The following is a 24,261-nucleotide window of genomic DNA, read 5'->3' on the forward strand; positions in this document are numbered from 1 at the left end:
AGCAACACTGTCAATCTATTTATTAATTTACTGTCAGTAGTTAGGGCCAACAATAATTCCTACTCTGGCATTCCATCTTTTAGAGTTCACTTCTCTTTAGTTGGCATTTTGCGTCTTGAAAAACAAATGTCAAAACCAGTATAACAGAGACACTGCTATTGTGCAAGACAGTGATGGTTTCTATTCTCTGCATGAAAAAGAGCTTCATGGCATGTTCCATCAGGTCCATCTCAATGGTGAAAATTGTTCTTGTCCTTCTGCAGAGATAACAACAAGCACAGACTGGGTACAATGAGAAATGGCCGTGTAGTACTGTAGCAGGGAAAACTTAACATCATCCATGCCCAGTGGATGCTGGCAAACTCTGCAATGTACAGTCTGCTTACTTTGGCTGCAACCCAAAATAGGGGTTTGGGTCTTTAGTTTGTTAGTGACTTACCTTGGGATTTAAGTTTTCAGCTACTTGAGGGTACCCTCTATGTTCCAAAATTAGGTCATGCAAATGAGTAGCAATCTCATAGAATTTATTTTTTAAATTAAAATCTATTAATAAATAAGTAATACTTGGGGTTTTTTTTCACTTCCTGGTCTCTGTTTCTGTCTCCATGAGATTTATGTAAAACTTTTGTCATACTGTAACAAGAATAATGTCCCATGTAAAGGTTGATTTTATACATTAGAAATGTAAAGTCTTAAAATTACAAAAAGAGGGCACTGGGGCTTGAAATTAAGACACTAATATCAGTGGTAACTCCTAATTTACTAAGGCAGCCCACTGGTTTGGTGTCTCATAGAGATTTTGCAGTTAGAATAGGATGGACAAATGGATGTTAATATTTGTGAACTGAGCCTGAACAGCCCTGTAGCAGCGTTGCACTGCTAGGCTGGACAGTCAGCCCAGAAGCTGAAGCCTTCACATGCAGAACACACACCTGGCAGGCACGCACCAGGGGACTTCGGGAGTGTGGAGAGTGGCAACTGGTGGAGAGTGGCAGGTGCTCTCTTGTGCCAGGCTGGACAGTCAGTGCAACGCTGAAGCCTTCACATGCAGAACACACACCTGGCAGGCACGCACCAGGGGACTTCGGGAGTGTGGAGAGTGGCAACTGGTGGAGAGTGGCAGGTGCTCTCTTTGGTGGATAGAACAGCAACAAGGAGTGCTGGTGGAGGCTGGGATTACAGTTGTGATAGACCATGAAGATGGATGTTCAGAGTTGTAGTAGGGAATAAGGTAGTAAAGCAGGAGGAGCAAAGATAAATGTGGAAAGAACATGGTAGGAGAACATGCCCATAGGCAACCCATGTTTGACCATTTTTTAAAATTTTACCTTATTTGAGATAAAGACATCTGAGTTGTGTCAGGGGACATCAGGGGAAGAAGGGAGGAGAGAGGATTTAGCAGGAAAGACCAGGATGAATGGAATAGTCAATAGAAAAAACAAAAAAAGAAAAAAAAATCGGAAAGAAATGTAGGGGCTCTTTGGGCTGAAAAGAGAATAACTGTTAGAAAGGTGGAATATCCTGGGAATGGACCATTTGCTACATGGACTATGGATGTTTGGGGTGTGGCCTTGTTTTGATAGCTGTAGTGTAATTTACTCTACCTATTCCTGGAGAAATACACTTTCACAAATTCAGCCTGAACTGACTGGCTTGTACATGTACAATGAAGAGCTACATTAGAATATAAATGTCTTCTTTTTTTTCCCCTTCTTTTTCTAAGACAATCTTCTGATTATCAGGACTATGTAAAAGGTTCCATCTGGCTAGATGATAAACAGTCTGATAGTCCCAAATTACTGCCCCAAAATGCTCAATAAGGTGTTAATTCTGAGATATTTTTCCCCAGGGCAATCACTAGTCTCACTCTAGTAGAGGGGAAGGCAGCAAAAGGAAACTCCATGCTTCTTCACTGAGAATAAAGACTTGTGTTCTTGAAGATCAGAACCCCCATGAGTCCTGAAGGAGCCATAGGACAGGGCAAAAATAGAGAGGGGTTGTTCTGGAGGGTTGAGGCTGCAGATAACATTTGTGAAGTTGCACTAAAAGTTGCGGTGGAAGGAGCATTCAAAGTTCATTATAAAATTCTAGTAACTGTCTCTGGAAGGCTCTGTGTTTATTGGCATTGATTAATAGTTACCTTTAAATTACTGCTCAGGTGTAACACAGGTTAATAGAAACCATCATTCACCAGAGTACCTTCTCAGTTTCCTTTTGGTCTTTATTATTTCTTGAAAATTGCATAATTGACTTTTGAATGCTAGAATTTAAGAGGTGGGAGTGCCCTGAGCAAAGAACCTGAGGTATTTCACCTGTGACACAATGCTTCTCACACCAGGAGGAGTCAGATTTTCCTGACACTAATGCATACTGTCAGGATGACTGCCCCCATGGTGATGAGTGTGAGCTGATACATTTTGCCATTACAGAGGAGTATCCTCACCTCACACTTAAGAACAGATAAAGTATGAAAATTATCTCCATCCATATAGAGAATGTAAGATTGATGAGTTCTTACAATAGACTGCTTACAGCCACATCTCTGCAGTGCATGCAGCACTAGTGACACTATCTGTACTTCGTGTTGCTTCTATGCAATAGGTGTAGGTTTATTTTATTAAACAAATTTATCACTACTCGCCACCATTGTCTCCTCTAGACTGAAATATGCTACTAGCATTCTTTCTCAATACAAGTAAAGTATATTTTTGTGTCCTACGTAGAACCTTCAAGAAAATGGAAGCTTTTTTTCACAACACTTACAGAAACAGTTTCAGTATATGAAAGTTTGAATAGAGGAGAAGACCATGAAACACAGGTTTTCCCCTGATTTTTAGCACAGAGGGCTGCACTAATTCATGATGGCTAAGGCATTCCTTCGCACAAATCACAATTGGCTGATTTCCCACAAAAACTTTAGAGCTTGGCTGAAATCCCCTTCTGTGTCCTCTGGGATGGATTACCCTAACACAGTAAATGCAGAGCACCAGGAATAAGAATGGTGTCTGGGGCTACCATATAAGCTCTTTAAAAGAGAGAGGAGCTACTCAGTAGAGTGGGGAAATGTGACCCCTTGAAGCAATGTGACATTTAATTCTAAAGGTAAGAAAGAAATTTCCAAATTATTTCAAGAAAGTTTAAAATTATTTAAAAATAAAGTGAGAAATATAGGAATAGTATAATGAAGACAGTAGTTTTCTTAGCTCTTGGAGAATTAATTTATTTTATCTTTTCCATGAGTTGTTCCAATGATCCAAATATGTAAATATGGCTGTAGAAGACAGTAGTTTTCTTAGCTCTTGGGGAATTATTTTATCTTTTCCATGAGTTGTTCCAATGATCCAAATATGTAAATATGGCTGTGTATTAGAGAAGAACTTTGTGTTCATGATATATAGCTCACACACTATAGGAGTAAAGTCCACAACGTTGCAGCCAAGAACTATTGTATTTGGGATTTAAATTTTATTTAATCTTTAAATTTTATTACTTTCGTCTGAAATGTAACATGTTCTTGGTGAAGAAATTTGCATTTTCATTCATTGTTCTCGCTTGACTTGTTTGATGTGCTATCTTACTCTTGTATTACACCATTAACCTCCCTGTAGTGCAAACGAACATTAAGATTGTTAGAACCTTTGCAAGGCAGAGGAATTGAAAGGCTTCCAGAATATGCCACATGATTAATAAAAGGTTCATATAAAATGTGTTTTCTATCTTTAGGTAAAGCTGTTACTTAATTAACATAATAGAAAGTACTTTAAAAAAAATTATTATTTTTAGTATGATCTAATGGCCAGCTGAAATCAACAACAAAGATACTATTGGTCCTGTCATGGTTAATAAACTTTTGGCCACCTAGAACTTTGCAGACATTCTTTTGCTGCAGGCTAGAAACTTGTTTGAACTTAGAGATAGACATGACGTTCTCTAGCTCCTGATGTACACGCCCTCTCTCATCTGAGTCAGCCACCTACTGTTAACACCTCATGGTGTACAGCTGGTTGCATTCAACAAGACCTGCTTATCTACAGCAGTATGTTAATTGTAATCATATAAAAGAATCTCTGACTTGAAGATCACTATCAGACCTTCAGCTGAAATGGCTGCCACAGTTTCAGATCCATGCCAGTTTGAAACCAGTCATCTGGTGGAGGTTGCCACTCCACTGCTGAAGCCTGCAGAATGGACTGGGTGCAGTCCTCATTTTAGGGTAACGGTTGTTTACTTGGGAAAATAGCCGCCTTTATAAGTATGAATTTTATGAGTGTGATTGCCTAAGTTACAATAAACCAATGTTTAGGATGCTAGTGGATAATACTTTCCAAACAAAATGCAGGACATACATTTATAGAACTGAAGATTGTCTTTTTGTGCCTGCTGGAAATCAGGTGTGCATGCTGAGCTTAAAAAGCAAATCCAATTTGGTCTGCAGATACCGTGTGATTCTCCCTGCAGCAGGAAAGAGTGACAAAGGCCACTAATATGTCAGATTTATAATAATCAGAGTGAGTAACCTCTAACACCGGTGGGAATGACTGTGGCAAAAACCATTCACAAGAGACAAGCTCCAAGAGGTATTTAGTTGACAGTAATCTCTGGGTGGTGATACTGTTCTCATGTCCAAAGACATTTGAAGTAGGTGAAGAGAAATCCTCTGCTAAATCCCCTGCATCTCTCTTTATTCAACCAGAGGACGTATTCTAAGATAAAAGAAAGTAATATTTTTATTAAGTATTGTAATTTAAATGTAAATGGGAGAAAATAAAGCCTTACCAAACAAGGGTTGTACCCACAACTTATAAGGAAGAGAAGTTGTGATATTAACACTTTGGCAGACCATCAGTTCTTCTAACCTGTTCCTTAAATGAAGTTTTGATGGACAACTAATGTCAGAAGGTGGTTAAAGCAGTTGCTATTTAAAAGACAAGATGACAGGATACCAATAATGTCTTACAAAGTAAGATTTTTCCTAGAGCCTGAATTTACCAACAGTATTAACATCTTCTTAAAAAATTTTAAACGCTCTCATGTAGCATACACAAAATTCATTATGAAGTCAGGCAGAAGCTGAGCAGAAATGCTGAGGGTGAAAACACTCAGAACCAAAATGCAATGGGCATGGCTTTCTGCTCTTTCAGGTTTGTGCAGTAATTTAGTCTTATGCAAATGGTTATAAACCAGACAAAACCCAGAGACTGACGCTGTTTCACTCTCATTTGCATCTCACAAGGCCATGCAGAATAGGACCCTGTGTATGTGAGGGACTGTATGGAATGACATCACTCCTTAGGAATTACACTGTTTTCACCTGGTGCTTTGTAATGCATAATGAATTAAAGTACGATGAAACAAGTTCTTGGGGAAAAAATAAACCCTAATGGAATTTCTGTGTACTCCTTTGTAATGCATAATGAATTAAAACATGAAACAAGTTCTTGGGGAAAAAATAAACCCTAATGGAATTTCTGTGTACTCTTGCTTTGGTTTTTAAGGTGTTACAAGCTTACAGTCATGTTTTTCACATATTTTAAGTATTTTCATGTACTTCTTCATCTACTTTGACAAATGTTAGATTGTGCTATGAAACCTGATTGAGTTTAGCTGAAAAACTCTAGAAGATAGTTATGTACACCTCTCCAGACCCACACATGCAGTTAACTTTGCTTTTTTAGATAGAAGTACAAAAGGCCTAAATTTGTAAGACATTCAAAACAAAACTCACCAAAAACATTCTCAGAGTTTAGTCTCTACTAGTGTAAGAAAATAATACTAAAGTTCAGAGTAGAGTGCAAAAACAAAAGAGCAAGAAGAAAGTCTTGTTCTTTAAAGACATTATCCAGCTCCCAGGCTTCTAATGATTTAGCGGGGAACAAGCTAAACCACTGTAAGAAAAGTTTACTATAATAAAGTCTACATTTATTTCTGTTCCTTTATACCTATTCATAAGTTGGTTGAAATCACAGCCTGTAGAAGGAATTCTATACTATTGCTGTTAGATTTCTTTTAGCTGGCTTATATCTGAATATATAGTTTAGAAATATATCAGTTTTTATAAAATTTCTTTATGATTAAATATGTTAAATTTAATCCTCCAATTGGCATGCTTACAGATTCGTTACTGGGCTGCTCATGACAAAGAAGCAGCTGCACAGCGGGTACAGGTGAGCAATCAAGAGTATTCAACCAAACTGGAAAACCTGAAGCCTAACACTCGCTACCATGTGGATGTGTCTGCCTTCAACAGTGCAGGCTACGGACCTCCCAGCAGCACCATTGATGTTGTTACGAGGAAAGCACGTAAGTAAATGGAGCATTAGCTCAAGTATGATCATGTTTGCAAACATGGCTTCTCATTAATATACCAGATGTTGTCTTCTCATGTGGTATTGCTTCTTAGTCTGAAATCTCTGCTAAAATTCTCCTTCCTCTCTTTTGTTGCCATATATAATGGGGATATCTTTCTAAAGGCGGTAAAGAGGCTAAACTTATAGGCTCCAAGGAGGGTCACCTGAAAGTTCAGATCAGGTTGCTCAGGGTTTTGTCCAGCTGGATCTTGAAAACCTAAAGTGGTAGAGACAGCACAACCTCTCTGAGAAACCTGTTCCAGTCACTGACTTATTCTGAGCATCTGGTCTGAGACTCTTAATCACTATTGTGCATCCTCCTTCCATGCCATCCAAGAGCCTGGATGCTTTTTGATAAACCCCCTGCCAGGACAGGGCACTCCCCTCCAAAACTGTCTCACCTCCAGGGTGAAGTGTCCCAGATCCCCACCAGGTTGGTATCACTCTGAACTCACTCCAGATTACTAGTGTCTTTCAAGTATTGGAAATCCCAAAGCTGGCTAAATATTTTAAATGATGAGCAGTTGAGACCAGCTATTACTTAGGCATCTGTACACTGCCTTTCTGTTTTGTCAGTAATTATTAAAATGTGACCAGCTACCATTTCCATCAGAAGCACAGCAGCAGATTCAGGCAGCCTTGAGAAGTAGGTGATCTGAATCTCACCCTAGAATTAACATACCATAACAGGTTTTTGAATATTGCTCCTGACTCAATGAGGATACCTAGCGCTAGCATTGACTGAACAATGTAAGAAAAGCATCTTGTGTATTTAAAATGCAATTATCTGGGCTAAAAATGCATACAGCTAATTTGAGGATCTCTGTCAGTAAATAGTGTATTGTGGTACTTGCACCAGCAGGGTTTATTAGTAAGAGTCCATTTTATAAGCCTACTGTATAAGTTATAATTAATGGTTTCTGCAGTGGCGTACTGTTATTTCTGCTGATCTGAGGTAAATGATGTAGAAATGGCTGTAAATAGTTGATTGAATATTTTATCTCAATGAATAAATATGACTTATGCCACATTTCTGGGAGGTCCTGACGGTGGTTGCATTCCAGCAAACACTGGTGGTCAGCAACACAATGAAGCGTAATGTTGGCCACTTCCATTCTGGCAACACAGAAACGCAGACCCACAATGCAGCCACTGCACAAAGCCATCCAAAATTGCCTGGCTGGAGCTGTAGAAGTTCATTCCAGGAAGGAGACTATCCCTTTCTCATATATAGCCTAATTTTCATTTTTACATTTTTACATGTCTTAATAAAAACATCACTGAACACTGATTAAATCTCATTTATGTGTACATTATACATATGTTGCTTTTCAGCTCCAAGCCAACGCCCAAGAATTATCAGTTCTGTAAGATCTGGTTCAAGGTACATCATCACCTGGGATCACGTGAAGGCAATGTCAAATGAGTCCGCTGTCGAAGGATATAAAGTAAGATATCTGAAAATATTTTTTATCTTTATATATGCTTTGTGTAATGCACAGTAGCACTACAGTCACTGTATAGACAGTGTTGAATCTTTGTACATAATCAGGCTAACACATACTTGAACGCTGAAGAAGAATATATCATGCTCAGCAATTGCAGCCATCCAGTAGGCCTAGGGCAAAGCCAGTGGGCTTAGTCAATATGATGAGGAAATACTGGGGGACTCAAATTCATTTGGGTGGTAAATTATGTTGTGGGAAAGTTCATAGCAGTGACTGCAACAACCTCATTTCCCATAGGATCACATTTATTGTATTCTGGTTTAAAATAATGCATAGAAAAGTTATACACTTTATAGTTTTTCCTTTTAACAATATGTATTGTTTCAGTTTTCCTTTCCCATCTCCATGGGGGTTACAGTTCCTGAAACATGAGTTTTTAAAGTCTGGGAAAGTAGACAAAGGGAAGGGACCTCTACCATCAGTAGATGCAGTTACTCTGTAACCACAGCAAGTGTATATACTGACTATAGGGCATATAGAAAAGGTCAGCTTTTAATTCCTGTCTAATGTTGCTACTTGCTTGGCAGTAAGAAAATCAGTATCATATTCTTCATTTGCAAATTTGATTGAGGAGTTGAACTCCTTCATGGGAATTTCTAATTTCTGTTTCACAGAGATTATTTCAGAAAGAAATGGGATATTTTCTAGAGGTCCCACAAGATATCTACCATCCTATTTGCAATAGTTTAGCATAATTGAGAGCTAATAATAAAATTCCTAATTGTCTCATTTATGAAAATGGTTATACATTTTGTGTCAGAAAACCCAGCTGAGTTCTCATATTTTTATTTGATGGTCTCTGCCACCCTGCATTGATATTTTCCATCTTAACTTAATTACTTATTTTGAGTGTAAGTGCTAAAATTATTTTTCAAAACATGGCATAATTTTGTAACAGAAAATGAGAAGACATCCTGTCTAAATTCACCTTGTGTAAACGTGGAAAAAAGTTGTATTAGCCACCAAGTTTATATATATAATGTGTGTGTGTGTGTATATATAGTGTTTCATATAAATAAAAACCCAATACTTTTTCATTGACACACTGTAGATACAGAAATGTATCTTCATTGAAATGTTACATTTCAATAACTGTATTTACCATGACTTTCCTAGGTACTTTATAGGCCAGATATGGAAAAAATTTGTATTACCCACTAAGTTTATATATATATGTGTGTGTATATATCTATATATATAGTGTTTCATATAAATAAAAACACAATACTTTTTCATTGACACACTGTAGATACAGAAATGTATCTTCATTGAAATGTTACATTTCAATAACTGTATTTACCATGACTTTCCTAGGTACTTTATAGGCCAGATGGACAGCATGAAGGCAAGTTGTTTTCTACTGGAAAGCACACGATAGAGGTCCCAGTCCCCAGTGATGGTGAATATGTTGTTGAGGTGCGAGCACACAGTGAAGGAGGAGATGGAGAAGTAGCCCAAATAAAAATTTCAGGTGAGCAGATAACTTCCCTTTTTCTTTGCCACACTCCTTGGAAATTTTGGACTGAGTGTTTTCCTCTTGCATGCGATTGAGAGATGGGAACATCCAAAATTAGAAGGGTATCCCTTCAGGAGTGACTGCACTGAGAATAAGAGTGTATCTTAAAACATTTTTGAGGACTCATAGGACACACACATGACACTTCTGTCACAGTCCAGCTCAATCCGAGAAGCACTGCCAATCTTCCAAATACCAGAGTGCTTTACTGGTGCCCCTGGTTAGGCTCCCACTTCTAGTAATGTCCCACAAGCATAACTACATGGTGCAGACCTCAGGATCTAGGTGTCAGCTTGCAATAACCCCATAGCCCTAGCACCTTTTACCTCCATCTCATTCCTCTGACAGCTGCTGCTAAAAGGAAAATAATAGAGAAAAGGAGTGGTCCACAGTGATGCACAGACTGCTTGCTGGGGAACTTCCACTTCTCAGTGAAAAGAGGATCTGTGGCAAAAAAATTATAAATAAGCAGTGAGAAACTCCACCTGCTCTAAATCACAGTGGTCTGGATGATTGGTAAAGAAAAGAAGGGACTGTGGCTTAGGATAATTCAAATTGGGCTCAATGTTGACTATAAACACTAGTTCAGACATGGTGTGCACATCTCCTTCCTCTTAGTTTTTTATCTGTAGCAGTTCCTTGCCACTATTTGATATGAAAGAGAACATACGAATAGACATCAAGGAATTCGATAGTGTCTTTGCAAGGTTATAATTCCATCACTTACATTGTATTCTTGTATTTTTAATTTAAAAAATTAACTAGGGGGATAGAAAGGATTAAATGTCAACAATATTATTGTCACAGAAGCAATGCAATGATTATTGTGGCTTTTTTAAAATAACAATGCTTATGTTGTATTTGTACTGTGAGGGAAGCTGCCCGTGCCTAAAGGAGTGGACCTCCCATTTGCAGGTTTTCAATAATGTATATGGCTTATATAATCTGGTGTGAGCTCATGAGTATCACCATTTTTGTTTGTATTAAGTTTTTATTTTGTGTGTATTTTGTTCTAATGGACACCTGCACAGCCGACATTTTTTGCCTATGTTTTTAGTCTGTGTTTTTCTGGCTTTGGTGTTTGAGCATTGTTTCCTTTTGTAGCTGTTGTTAGATTAAAGAGTCTTTTTGTGTCTAATACGTGGTTTCCATTAAGAAATGTATCTATACTAGCCACGTGACTAATGAAATGTTTAAAACACTGTGTGCATTGAATCTCTCCTCAGTTACAGTCATCAGGTCTTAAATAATTTCATCAACTCTTTTCTTCACCTCTCCAGATTCTGATACTTCCTTTAAGACTGTAGATACTACACATGCACTGTGTTTGACTCAGCTGTCTGCAGAGATATTCTTGCCTCCCCACACTTAACTACTTCCAGCATTATTCATTAAAGGCTTTCATTAGCCATTTATTACCTTTCATGAGGCTATGAAATAATGTTCATCTTGTTTTTCCAATACCATCTCTAAATCCTTCCTGGAATCCTTACTTTGCAGGATACAGTATCTCATCATTTGCAGAGTACACCACAGTGTCGTGTCTCTTTTTAACTTTTTATTTGGCCTTTGGCTATGGCAAAGCACAGTTGGTTTGAATGGTTTAAGTTCCTGTGCTGTCTGAAGTTTTATGTTAATCTGTTGTTTCTATTTGCCATTTTGGTTCCATAGGTGCTTACTTCTGCTGCTTTTGATATAAATATATGGATTGCATTCAGTCTACAGCTGTTCAGTGTGGAATCACAGTAGAAATTCAGAGCCTGTTCTTCAATAATTGTGGTTTTAAATCTGCTGGTGACTGAATTCTTAATCCATTTAGCATACATGTTAATTGTGTGTACCATGTTCTATGAGACTATTTTGGGATAGTAAGTCAACTGCTTAAAAAAATCTGAAAAATATTGTTGTATTATACACCGGACCAATCACTTTTAACATATTTTATAAGCTGCAAAAATGTTTAGGCAACTGCTGTCTTCAGGACATGTCCTCATTGTCTTTGTATCAACCATGCATTAAAATGTGCCATTGGTGTGGTGCAAAGGGCCTTTGGGTCGCAGCTGCCCGATAAATTCCCAGACCAAAAGCATCGTGTCAGTGCAATGTCAAGCCCAAGCTGATCAGTCTTGCCAAGACTGTGACCTGTCCCAAGTATGCCTGTACAGAATTAGCACCACTGGGAGGGTTGGCACTCTGCTAATGCTGGATGCTGCTTTGCAGAGTTTTGCATTGAACTGTCTTCCACACTGCAGACAAGTTCTCATCCATAAATTCTACCATACACCAGCTAGACAGACAGGGACTCTTCCTCTGGTGACCTAGACAGAGACAGAATTCCCTGGACTAAGTTTAGGAAAGTTTGAAAAAGAGAAAAAAGGCAAGGTAATCTCTTTGTAACACACAGTATACAGCCAATCAGGAAAGAATTTCAGGTTATTTCTAGGCTGCTTTTCCAAAAAGCAGAACAAAGTATAGTTTTAACGCCTACACATGGCAAATTATGTCTGCTAATTTTTATTCTTAAGGAGATCTTCCAGTAATGCATTAGGGTTTAGAATAATTATCCCAAAATAATGATAGAGTAGTTAAATTTTTTTTAATTACATTTTTTCTCAGGGAATTGCAAAGAAGAGAAGATGTAATTTGATAGGAATGCATATTTTGGTGCTTGACTGACCAAAATGGAAGTTACATATTTACACGGAGACGTAAACAATATCTAAAGCAAAACATAAGGCATCTTACCAAACTCAGAGGGGAGTATTGCCCTACATGACCTTTAGGCATCTGATTCCAGTGTTTGCAAACCTACCTAATTTTGTGCAGAAGTGAATGGGGAGAACTAAACAGCTAGGACCGAGGTTGGAACCTATGACCAGGAATGGCAGGATCTTAAACAAGGAGTGTCTACAACACCAGTGTGTCATCCAGGTGGGTGTTTCCCAGCTGTTCCCTGGGCATCAAATCCAAAGTAATCTACAAAATATGGCTGAGTTAGGTGTCTAAGCTCCCATTATAATCAGTTGTCATCTAGGGTGTAATTCAGAATGTTAAACAAAGCCTGTGGCATTTGAGATGCCCCAGTTTACCAGGGACATCCTGGGGCATCTCAAATGCTATGTCCAGGGGCACAATCTGACAGGCATGACGTGAAATATAGGGGACCTGAGGGTTTGGGACAAGTTTGGACGGGAACTTCAAAGGGGTGATTCCTTAAAGGGCAAATTCAGTGGTCCTTCCCTCCACCTGTTCAGGTGATAAACCTCCTTCAAGAAAAGTGGAAAAAACTGTTTCTTTAACAAGTGAAAATTTATAAGCATAAAAAATGAATAATATTAAACAATAAAACTTTTTGCTGTTTTGAAGAGAGGGCAAATTCATAAAGTCCTTCTGTAGTTCAGAGAGAGTGCTCTGTGGGTGTTTCTTGGCTCACTGGGTTTCTCTCAGTCCCTCTGGTGCTGGAATGCAGCGTCCTGGGCCCCCAGTGGGCCACAAGTGGGAGCTCACAGTGTTTTTCCTGGGTTTTCAGTCCAGAGCAGATTTGAACACTTCCAGGAAAAGAAAAAGCAACAGTCTGGGGAGCTTCTCTGCCTCAGCCAGCTAAAAACTACCTAAAAGCAAAGGAGAGCTCTCTCCTGCTCCGTGCCTGTGCCACAGACAGTGAATGCCAAGAGTGACCTGCAGCTCTTGTCTCTTTGTTTTTGAATACAGCCATGAAAAACTTCCACTGCTTTTCCTTCTTCCCCACCTTTGCTCTCGGATCTATTTTTAAAGGCATAAAACTTCTTTCTGGGCTAAACAGATGAATGGGAGTGTATTTCAGCATCATAAAGTCATCCCAGGACACAGGTGGAGGCCAGACAGGACACCAGCACACATCTTTTATCCTATATTTCAGGTTCAGGAGCACTAACTGGCCCTCAGGTCCTAACATAGGAATTAAAATTGTAGTATGTTTTAACTAACGTAATTACATTTGAAAGTCAAATGGAAAAGAAACTAGAAGTAGATTTTATTTCTATCTCAATTCCTTGTTCAAGGGAAAAACCTCCTTTTTGTTTTCCTCATCCTCTTCCATCTCCCAGAAAACCCAGTCACCTGCAAAAGGGGGAGGTAAATATCCTGCAGCCACTTTGCTCTCATGTAACCAGTCAGCTTCCAACACATTACACTATTATAGTTGAGAGTGATACAAACAAAATTTACCAAACAGTATCTAAAGCTATCTTTTGCATGCTTTTCTTGTTAGTGGACATTTTGAAATAAAAGTTCTTATCATAAAATAACTCTCAGTATATGTGCATTCCACATACAGCTATAATCAGTATAAAATACAGCTATGGTCTTTTGTATTTTATTGGCCAGTGCCTGTTGTAGAGTAAGGAGCTTGGGGATATTTTTAAGCCCATTATAGTAAATTAATGAGCTACACAATTCATTCTTGAGTTACCAAACCAGATGAAGTTTGGAATGACTTGTTTAACCAATGGAGTCTTTTTCAAGAGTTAATAATAGGCTTATCTGTTTCCTTTGAAATATAGTAAAGGCTGAGAATTTTTTTTGTCTCTTGCATGATTTTTGGACTGCAGTGCTTTGTCATATTACTAATATTAGTGTAATTAAAACAATCTTGCAATCAGTAGGAACTAAAACCATATGGTGCTTGGTTCTTTTTTCTCTTCACTTGTGTAACTGCACTGGCCTCAGTGCAGTTGCTTTATGCCAGAGTACAGAAAAATAGAATCAAGCTCTCAAGTTTTAAAATTTCTTCCACTGTGGGAAAGAGGGGAGGGTTACTCTTCTTATTTGGATATATATTCGGGAAGAATGGGAAATATCATACACCTTCAGCTTCACATGTGAAATCAGGTTAATGTCTCAGTTTTAATAGTGGCATGGACAAAGAGTAATTTATGTATTGTATATGCTTACAGCAAGAGAACAAAATTACAGTTTCTCTGTGTTCAGTGCACACACACATATATACACATATGAATTCCATTTGCCAGAGGCATATTTTAGGATCCTAAAATAGTATTTACTTTGAAGTACAACTCTTTCAAAGGAAAGTCCATAAATTTTGCCTGTACTAATTTACATAGTCCTTTTAATTATTTATCCTTTAATTTTTTCAATTACTATTTGAAAGGGGACAAATGTTTGTTGCACACATTAGTGTCAAGAAGTCAGGTGATCATTCACTTCTCATGTGGTATAATCACAATCTTTTGATTGTGATATGAAAATGTCCATCTGTTGCAAAGATTGTTGTAGTAATTAGAGGAGGAGAACACAGGTAAAAATTGTAATACTGAAGAAAGCAGACTCTACCTAGCTGGGGCATGACAGTCCTTTGTTGCTCACCTTGGAACTTCTTATGCATCTGATACAAGAATATAGCAAAATCTTCTACTGAACTAAAAGTACATTTCTGAAAGAGCTCTTCTCTAAAAGAAGAGTAACTTTCAAAATGCATTTGCTGTTTCTCATGACTGAAAAATTAATACTCAGAATGCCCTATATCCTGATACATATGCTTAAATCAACATATTTTGTTCTCTGGTGTTTTTCTTGATTTTTCTTCATCATCACATCTCATTTCATCACAATTATAATTTATTGGTATTGCCTCCTTCCAAGCCTTAGTTTGATTGAATAAGGTGACAATTCCATGCTTTGCAACATACTCAGTGATAGAACAAATGTTATCTTGAAAAGCCATATTCTCATTAATTTCAATTTTTTCACTTTTTCTTGTATTCAAACTTAAAGGTTGGACAGATAGTGGAAATATTTTCATATCTAGTTATGTTTTCTTAGTCTGCATTATCTTGATAATCCCTGTTTCCTTTCTTCTTTTCTGCAGTGACTTTAATGCCCAATTTAAGATTTTTTTCTGCCTTGCTGAAGAGCAAGGTCAAATTGAAGCTGATCTGTCCTACTGGACTAATCTATCTTCTTTGTTGCTTCTCAGTCCATTATTTTCATTGTCTGCATATTTTTCGTGTTGCTCTCCAGGCCTAGGTGCTGCTTGTTCCCACTGATTGCTCCTTGTGGTGCTGCAGTACTCAGGGAGCAGAGGGAGGGAGGTTGTGACACCATTTTGCACCTGAAGAGTTTCTGCTGTTTACCCATTGCACCCTGTGGCTTTTTAAATGTGGACTATTTGCAAGTCAAAAAGAGTAACACAGCTGGTATATAGTTGGGCTGAATTTATTTGTAAGAAGAATTCACAGATCTCTATTTTCTTGAACAAGGAGGAGTAGAAATCACTAGACATACCAGCTGGCCAAAGAAGATCCTCTGCGTAGGTCACAGGATAATCTTCTCATACTATTATTTGTTGGCACACAACTTTAAGAGTGTATTTTATTAAAAAAATATTACCAGTGGTTTTCTACTTTACTCTCCATGCAAAAAAATCTGTAATGAATATTAGTATATGAGAGGAAAGAGGTATTTGAGAAATAACCTATGTTTACTGATAGCTAAATAATAACCCAATGAATGAAAATTTTCTGATTTTTCTTGGAGTCCAGGTCATCTTTTCATGTTGGCAGCCTGGGTCTGTGGCAGGGCTAGAGTCAATGAAAAAGAAGCCCCAGCTGCTGACAATGCCAAGGTTCCAGGTGCTATTGCCAGAACAAAACAAAATGTTTCCTTAACAGAATTTTCAAGTAGAAGAGGACAGATTAACACCATGGGGTGGAAAAATCACCCATACCATCAGCAGCAATTCAAATATGTTTTTCTTAGGATAGTTGAAGCTGTTCCCCAGGTGCACAGCAAACCTTAGCACAGCCCAAAGCATGGGCAAATGGACAGACAGCTTTGTTTCCATGTCATACATCTACTCTGCTTCAAAACCAGTAAATCACAGAGCTGTGAATCACTCCATAGTGCCTTTCTTGAAAGGTTTATGGCACAGGCAAGAGGAAAATTTCCTCGTGCACAAACAAAGGTTTCCTAGACAAGGGAAAGTTGGACTCTTGATTTAGTAATGATGCCAGTGATGCAAGATAAGTATATTATAATTAGTTCCATTATTTTCCATTCTCCGTGAGTAGGGATAACAGAATTTAAATCATGTCAGCTGATGCTGCCTATTTCTTTTGCAGTAGTCTTTCATGGAGACAGTATTTCCAGCTGGGAAAAGAGCAATTTCTTTTCAGTATCCAGTTGAAAGAACAACAAACCCACCTCTTTCTTTTATGCGATTTAAAGAAATTATATTTCACCCCATTTCTGTTTTTCTGTTCTACCTGAGTAAATATGAAAACACTGAGAAAACAAATACAAATGAAGCCTAATAGTTGATAAAGAAACTAATGACTGGAACAGGCGAAAAATCCCTTCCTTTTTTTTCAGATGGCCTTTTTTTTCACACAGAAGTGGACAAACTTAGACTCAAGGAGAAACAGAATATGAGAAGGCTTTGCAATTAACCTTCTTGTAGTAAAAAGGAGTGCTAAAAACTGGATAACCCTAATGGAATATAGGTCCTTGGATCCTGGACCTAAAGGAGAATATTATTTACAGGAGTTTCTTTCAGATAAAAAGAAATCTGTTTTGCAAAACAGTCACAAAGACAGACTGTCATGAATGAGTTTTTAGTTTTTTTGAAGAATCACCAGCAAAGGTATCACAAAAAGTAGATTTGATGTAAAAATGAAAATATGACAAAGTTTGTTGGTAAGGTTCACTCTTCTACTTATTAGATGAATAAACACATAGAGAAAAATCAAAATAAAATCTAAAATCAATCAGTCGAAAACTAAAATCAATCTAAAATTATCTATATGGAGGCAGGGAATGGAAAAAGGTATGGATGGGGAAGGGTAAAGATAAAAAGGAATAAGGGAGACTCTCCGGTTGTGTCAATATGTTTCAAGGGGACCCTTTTTACCAAACTTAGCCTTCAACTTGACCAGTGGTTTAGGCCTAGAGGTTTTAGCAGTACTTAACAGCACTTAATCAATAGCCTAACTTGAACAATTTAAGAAAAGGTTCTGTAGAATTTACCGTATGCACATCAGTAACTCTCTCATAGGCCTGATTTAGGAATCCAGCATACTTGTGAATCTGAGAGCAGCATTCACAGTGCATTTGCTGTGGCATATTCACACTCACATGCACACAGACCTAAAGGAGTGTGTGAATAATTCCCACTGAGTTCAGTGAAGAGCTCGTGTTGAATGCATTGGCATCTTCTCCACAGGCAAAGGGTTGATCCTCAAGGAGTGGGATTATCAGCCCAGGCTGTGTCCTTGGCATTTATCAGCAGTCCCCTGAGCATAGCAAACTTGAGAGTTTGCTGGCTCTGAGAGGCCCCACTCAGAGGGAGGTTGCATCTTGCTGTGATCAGGAGAGATCTCAAAGGTCCTTTTTTTCACAATGAAAAGACACTGATGTTGAGAAAAGGTCCAAAAATATTTTATATAAAGATAAGTAACATTTAAAGAAAATAATTATGTAACAAATTGTCACAAAGGCTTAAGAAATATGTCAAAGTCAGAACTGTTTTAATTCCTGTTTCTTTTAGGCATTGATTTTATTTCTTTTGAGTATATTTGGAAGATTGTTGCATACTGTTCAAGATGTCAGTAAAATTTAGGATCTCCTTTCAGAAATGTGAAAGTTTCATCAGGATGTTATGTGATTGAGGTGGCGACAGAGAATTTAAAATAATAATAGAAAGCTGTGGAGTAGTGGGACTTTACAAGGAGTTCCTGTGATACATACAGATCTTGCTGAAGGAAAAGCTATCCAGCAGTTTTTCTGTTCATTTACTCAGACAAATGGACAACCACTTGTGTGAGAAAGGCTTCTGAGTACAGGAGACAGAAAAAAAGTTAGGTTAGCTTCATGCATCCCATTTGATGTTAAACTACATTCTAGGTACATGTTTTTCTAGATAGTTTATACCTAAACTAAAAATATCAGCTGAAGGAATTCTATACCAAACAGTAGTAAAGCCTGTGCAAGATTTCACTATTTTTGCTTGGGAAAAAAAAAAAAAAGAACAACAACAAAAAACCAAACAAACAAACAAAAAAAAAACCCTACCAAAAACCAAACCAACCAACCAAACAAAAAGACCAAAAAAAACCCCAGCCAAATTTAAAGGCATGTGTTTTGTTTATTTAAAGAAATGAGGACTCTTGATAGTAAGTTCACACATGGTGCATTAGATTGGTAGTTGGGTTGTGTGATGCTGATTTGGTTTTGACAGTGATTTTGATGGCTTTAGTTTGCAATTGCTTGCACACTGGATCCATAAAATGCTGGTTGAGAGGAGAGATCACACATTACAACAGTGTGGAGAGAAAGAATCTTTAGGCACTACATATATCCAGCTCATACCTGGCCAGACTTCAGAGGGAGCTTAATAATCTTTTTGTTTAAATTTACATCCACATGTTTATTTGTACACATCCATTAAGTCTTTATCTGGCATTTCTATAGCTCTTAAAGGTTGTTAAAACTGACAGATCACAACTGCATTACTGCACAGAATTTTAATTCTTTTAATTCTTGTAGTCTGTTCTTCGGCAAAACTTTTCTTAACTTTCATTCATGATCCACAGGAGTGTACTGGATGTCATGCAATGGCAAATAGTGTTTCCAGTAAAGTATGGATCCTTACATGTAGGTCAGTAATCTAACAAGAAAGAAAAAGATGATCTGCCTAATGTGCATTTATCCTGCTAATGTTCTTTAATGTGCTCTCCAAGGATAGGACTTGCTTTATTTAAGAAAGCTGGTAAATATATCTCTGCAACAGTGCCTAAACCTCAGAAGGAACCACTATAATGAGGTGAATTGCTAACTATTCTGGAACCAGTAAGCACATCTCAGAGGAAGATTTATTATTCCTTTTTCTCTGTAGAGCAGCAATATGCAAGCAGATGTTTCCTCATACTTGCACATCATTCAGCTTTACTCAGCAAATTTTTTGTCTTGTTTTTCTCCATTAGAAGCATTCAAAATATTTATTTGTGTATTTACAAGTGCATTATCCTGGTCTGACAAAAGCAGAATACATTTTCTGTGGATATTCTTAAACACAAAACCTATTTTTTTCCCCATATGGTTTCATTCATTAAGAACCTCTACTTTGATATTTAAGAATAAAAATGAACTATTAATGTGCCTCATAAATCACTAAAAAATAAGATGAATATACCCCTTTCACAGTTTATCATGCTGTGCTTGTTTTTAGGCCTGCTGAATGTCGGCTGCGCAGTTTGTGCATTACCTTCTCAGTATGGTTTTTCTTCATTTAACAATTTCTGGAGAGCTGTCCAGCGGGCCTGTTCCAGCAGTGCCTCAGGACCATCAGCACCAGCTGCAAGCACTTCTGTGCTAAGTGCTGCTCAGTTTGTGCATTACCTGCTCAGTTTGTGCAAAAAAAGTATGGTTTTTCTTCATTTCTGGAGAGCTGTCCAGTGGGCCTGTTCCAGCAGTGCCTCAGGACCATCAGCACCAGCTGCAAGCACTTCTGTGCTAAGTGTTCAACAGCAGTGAGCTGGGTCCTGCACTGCCCATCTACCATCCTGATATAGACAAGCCCTCTCTGGGATGAAAGAATATCCAGTTCTCAGGCTCCTTTGGCCCATCTCCAAGACTGACAGCCAGGCACAATTTGGCTGGGTTATTTTCTCATATAGATGCTTCCTAACAGGGAGGTGGACCATTGCAACACACACCTCTGAACAATAGCAATTCTCATTTCTGTTTGCTAGAGCGAGTCATGTAAAGTTTGTAAGCCATAGATTAATATTTTATGTCTTAAAATATTTGTTTAAGAAATACCCTTGTGACTTTAACAGACATAAATGCCACACTGCTAGAAGTCGGCCATCTGGACTTTGTAGTCTGGCAGGTAAACAAACGGACCAGGCTCTTTGACATCTCTCAGATTATTGCTGTTCATATGAGCATTAACATTTCCAAAGGTGTCTCTTTGCTTTGTCACATTTCAAAGACTCCATTAATTTTGTTTTCACATGCTTAAATATTTATTTTGACCTCTTGCCTCCTGGTATAATAACCTCCTGGCTTGTCAGACTGGCCAAATCAAAATACACTGATGTGTCCTGAATGGCCTTGTTTCTTGTATAAACACGCTGCATAAACATACAGCTCTTGCAGAACAAAAGAGTGAGTCCTCCGCCCTACTGTAGCAAGTCTCGTTGTCCATTTCAGATTATTCGTACAGGTAGGGGCTGTGCTGAAATATGCCAGCTGGTTTCCAGCCTCCATACTCTGTGGACTTGAGGATCGTTCCCCCACTGCAAAGTAGTGCTGAAGTAAGACTAGTGAGACCAATACTGTGTTGTTTTCTGTTCGATGCACAGGTGCCGCTGTTGGAGTACCAACTCTGCTCCTGGTCCTAGTGGTGCCTGCCCTGGGTGTTCTTGCCTGCTCGGGATTCTGAATGTAGCTGGATTCACCTTGTCCTCCACATAACACAAAGGACTCCCTTTGATGATGAGGACCACGATTCTTTTTGATTCCTGTGTCACCATCCTAAGCCAAATAAATTACACTTTAAAAAGAATTACCCTACCGATTTCCTATGAACTTTAAGAGGACTGAGGCATCCAGGAACTCCTTCATGAAGTAAATCAACTTTTGAACGGCTAAGAATTTTTAACTTGTTCCAATATGCCTTATAAAACACTTATGCTGATCTGTGACAGTTGCATGATTCGGTCCAATGGGGCAAGTTACAGTGTTAAAACCCAATAATATAGGCTGTACAGTGAAAGTAAAATCACCATACGTAGGTGCTTTAACTTGAATAACAAATTGTGAAATATAATAGAGATTGAAATGTTGATTGTATGTGATAAATGTAAGAGTACTACGTCTGTCTGTACTATCCTATATGTTTTGTGTACTGCATATTTTTGAATAGCCCCGTCATCATTTACTGGGATTACTGGTTTTTAGAGAGACAGTCAAAGCAAAAACATTTAATTATTTAGAGCTATATTTCTTGAGATTATTGGATAGAATTTGAAGGAATTAAAGTAAAAGTCAGTGATAAGGATTTTTTGTTTTAAATATGTTCAGAACACCCGAGACATGGATAACATGGTCAGCTTAAAGGAATTTACCTGTGCTTCACTGACCCGAGATTTATTATATTCTTTTCTTAAAAGAATTCTGTTGAAAAATTGTTATGGTAATTGTTGCTGGTTTTGGGAGTCAAATGTCAGCTTTCAGGGAAGCAGCGTAATGTATTGGTTTTGATTTAGTCTTATTCCTATTGTTATTATTATGGTAGCAATATAACACTTAGGAGTTTGGAAATGAAGTCCATGCTAAGAACAGCCAAGTGGACTGTGAAATGGTAGGAAACGTATGTTATTTTTTAAAGTGAAAAGATTTAAAATATAAAAAAAAGAAAGAAAAAGATATACAATAAATGGCAAAAGCAGAGTAGCACAGTAAAAAAATTATTATATTTACATTTTTATGCTGCAGACACCAGGTGTTACCTTCCTGTATTGAAGGCGTACATTTGGGGGAACTATATGCTTTTTCAAGAACTTGATATTATTCTGATGTTCATAGTGTTGTAAATAAGAGTTTTAAAGTTCTGAGACCATTTCTCTATTTGACAGAGTACTGGATGATCCAACTGTGTGTTAGTACGTGAAAGTCAGATCCCAACTGTTAGTCCAAGCTACATGTTTACTATGGCCTTTTCAAAATGGGAATCTATTAGAGATAGAGAATGTTTTTGTTCTGACTGTGTCTAGAGTGTTTCAGTGCTGGGTTTCTTTGTTGGTTTGTTTGGGGTTTTTTAAGTTGTTAAAGAAATGCACATTCCTTTCATTTTCCATGGTATGCTGGGAATTAGTTTGAGTGTGAATGATGAAGACACACAGTGATGTTGAATCAGCTGGCTCAAGTAATAGTGCAATGTCTGATGCTTCAAGAATTATAAGCTTTGAATCATATTTTATTAGCACAACCTTGCTAGCTACTTAGAAATAGATTTTATCTTTTTAGAACTGATACTGTAGAGGTCCATAATAATATTTACATGAAGCAAGTATAGGTCTATTAATAATTTACACCCCTTTCTTTTATTTGTATAATTTTGTACTATATATTTACATGTAAAAGTGTAGAGTCTTCATTAATAAATATCAATAATATGGTTTTAGTTTAATTTTAACTATTTGTTACAAGATGAAAATTTTTTAAATAGGCAAAAGTGATACTCCCCTATAGAGGAATGTCAAAGTGTCAAACACTACTGAGTTTCATAAATTGTATAATTATTTGAAAGAGAAATTATCTGTCTTCATACATAAAAGACTTATATGCTGTAAGCCTTCTGTACAAAAAATGTGTTTTATTGTGCTTAATTTGATTTTGTTCTTTTGCAGTATGACTCATTTTTATATAATATACAACCACAAGTACATCTTTTGCCAAATGCATGATTGCCTTTTACTTTTCTAATACATGGTGTAAGAAGCAAAACTGTTTCATTTTTGCATGGAAATCACCTGGGAAGGAAAGCCACTTCTCTTTTTTTAAATCAGCAACATGGATGAGGTAGGTGTCACATACTGGATAGGTGGAGATTTTTCTGTTTCACATAATTGTGTAAATTTGACTGGGACCTTCAGCTTCAAATTGTTGTCAAGAAAAACTAACTAATGTATCATCTGCTTTAAAATGCAAGGTTCTTAATTAAAGTTTATATAGATAGACATATTTGTTGTTTCCTTATATTTCAGGAAAATTGATATTGCTATTATTTGATACTGATGAATATTGAACTGGTTTTTTAGTTACTTTTTATCTTTTCTTTTCAAATGAGTAGAACAGGACTGTGCTTTGTCCTTTTTATGAATGAAAAGTAAATGACAATTAAATAAATGTATTAATGTTACTCAAAGTATTATAACTGTCTTTTGAATTGGAGCTTTCTAATTTCATAACAGCAATGTGGTCATTTGTATAGTAAAGGTGTGGAAAGAATGAATTCCTGTTTATCCCTGCCCTGCATTCCTGTGACTATTGCTGGAGTTTAAGAGCTTTTCTGCATGATTTGCTTTGATTATAGGTGATACAGGTAGAAAGACTTTCCTAAAATCAGTGAGAGAGCACCCAGAGAGCTTTTCAGCACTTTTGGAAGCAAGAGATAACTAAGGAGAGTATTTTTTCAGGTAACATTTGCTATTCCAGTAGATATATGTAATGATTTAACCCCAGCCAGCAACTGGGCCCCGCACAGCTGTTCTCTCACTGTCTGATCATGAGTAGGGAGAAAATCAGAACAGTAAAAGTGAGAAAGCTCATGGATTGAGATAAAGACAGTTGAATAGGAAAAGCAAAAGCCATGCAGAGATGCAAAGCAAAACGAAGGATTCATTCACCACTTTCCATGGGCAGGCAGGTGTTCAGCCATCCCCAGGAAAACAGAGATACAGCATGGGTAGTGGTGACTGGGAAGACAAATGCCATCGCTCTTCCCCACTCCCTTCATCTTCCCCCAGCTCTATATGCTGAGGATGGTGGTACATGGTCTGGGATATCCCTTTGGTTATTTTGGGGTCAGCTGTCCCAGCTGTCCCTTCCTAACTCCTTCTGCACCCTTCTCCATTTCTTCCAGAGACGATCCACTTTGTCTTTTTAACTTTTCTACCACCAATTCCTTTTGCTTTGCCATTAAAAAATTATTGTTTCCAAAAACAGAAGAAAGGAGAGAATGCACAGAAGTCCTCATGAATGGAAAATAAAAAATGGTGTTCACATCTCAAAGAGATGTGCCAATGTCTTTTCTTTTCTTGCCAGATTAACACGTTTGTCTTTTACCTCCATGCCAATTAACCAAGTCTAAAGAACATCATGAAAAGAC

The 24,261-nt window shown here is 37.6% G+C and overlaps 1 protein-coding gene across 1 annotated transcript in view; it reads left to right on the top strand.

Annotated features, from left to right (window-relative positions):
- The window catches only part of CNTN1 (contactin 1), a 153,247-nt gene extending 129,946 nt beyond the window's left edge, over window positions 1-23,301 (top strand). Inside the window, exons 20-23 of the mRNA XM_039726944.1 lie at window positions 6,114-6,300; window positions 7,683-7,795; window positions 9,170-9,326; window positions 20,732-23,301. Of these exons, the coding sequence (XP_039582878.1) occupies window positions 6,114-6,300; window positions 7,683-7,795; window positions 9,170-9,326; window positions 20,732-20,811 (537 nt within the window). The 3' untranslated portion in view covers window positions 20,812-23,301. The remainder of the gene's footprint in view (window positions 1-6,113; window positions 6,301-7,682; window positions 7,796-9,169; window positions 9,327-20,731) is intronic.
- Window positions 23,302-24,261: the final 960 nt, after the last annotated feature.

The sequence above is a fragment of the Passer montanus genome, unplaced genomic scaffold (genome assembly GCF_014805655.1).
Source record: "Passer montanus isolate IOZ18808 unplaced genomic scaffold, ASM1480565v1 scaffold6, whole genome shotgun sequence".
Classification (NCBI taxonomy): domain Eukaryota; kingdom Metazoa; phylum Chordata; class Aves; order Passeriformes; family Passeridae; genus Passer; species Passer montanus.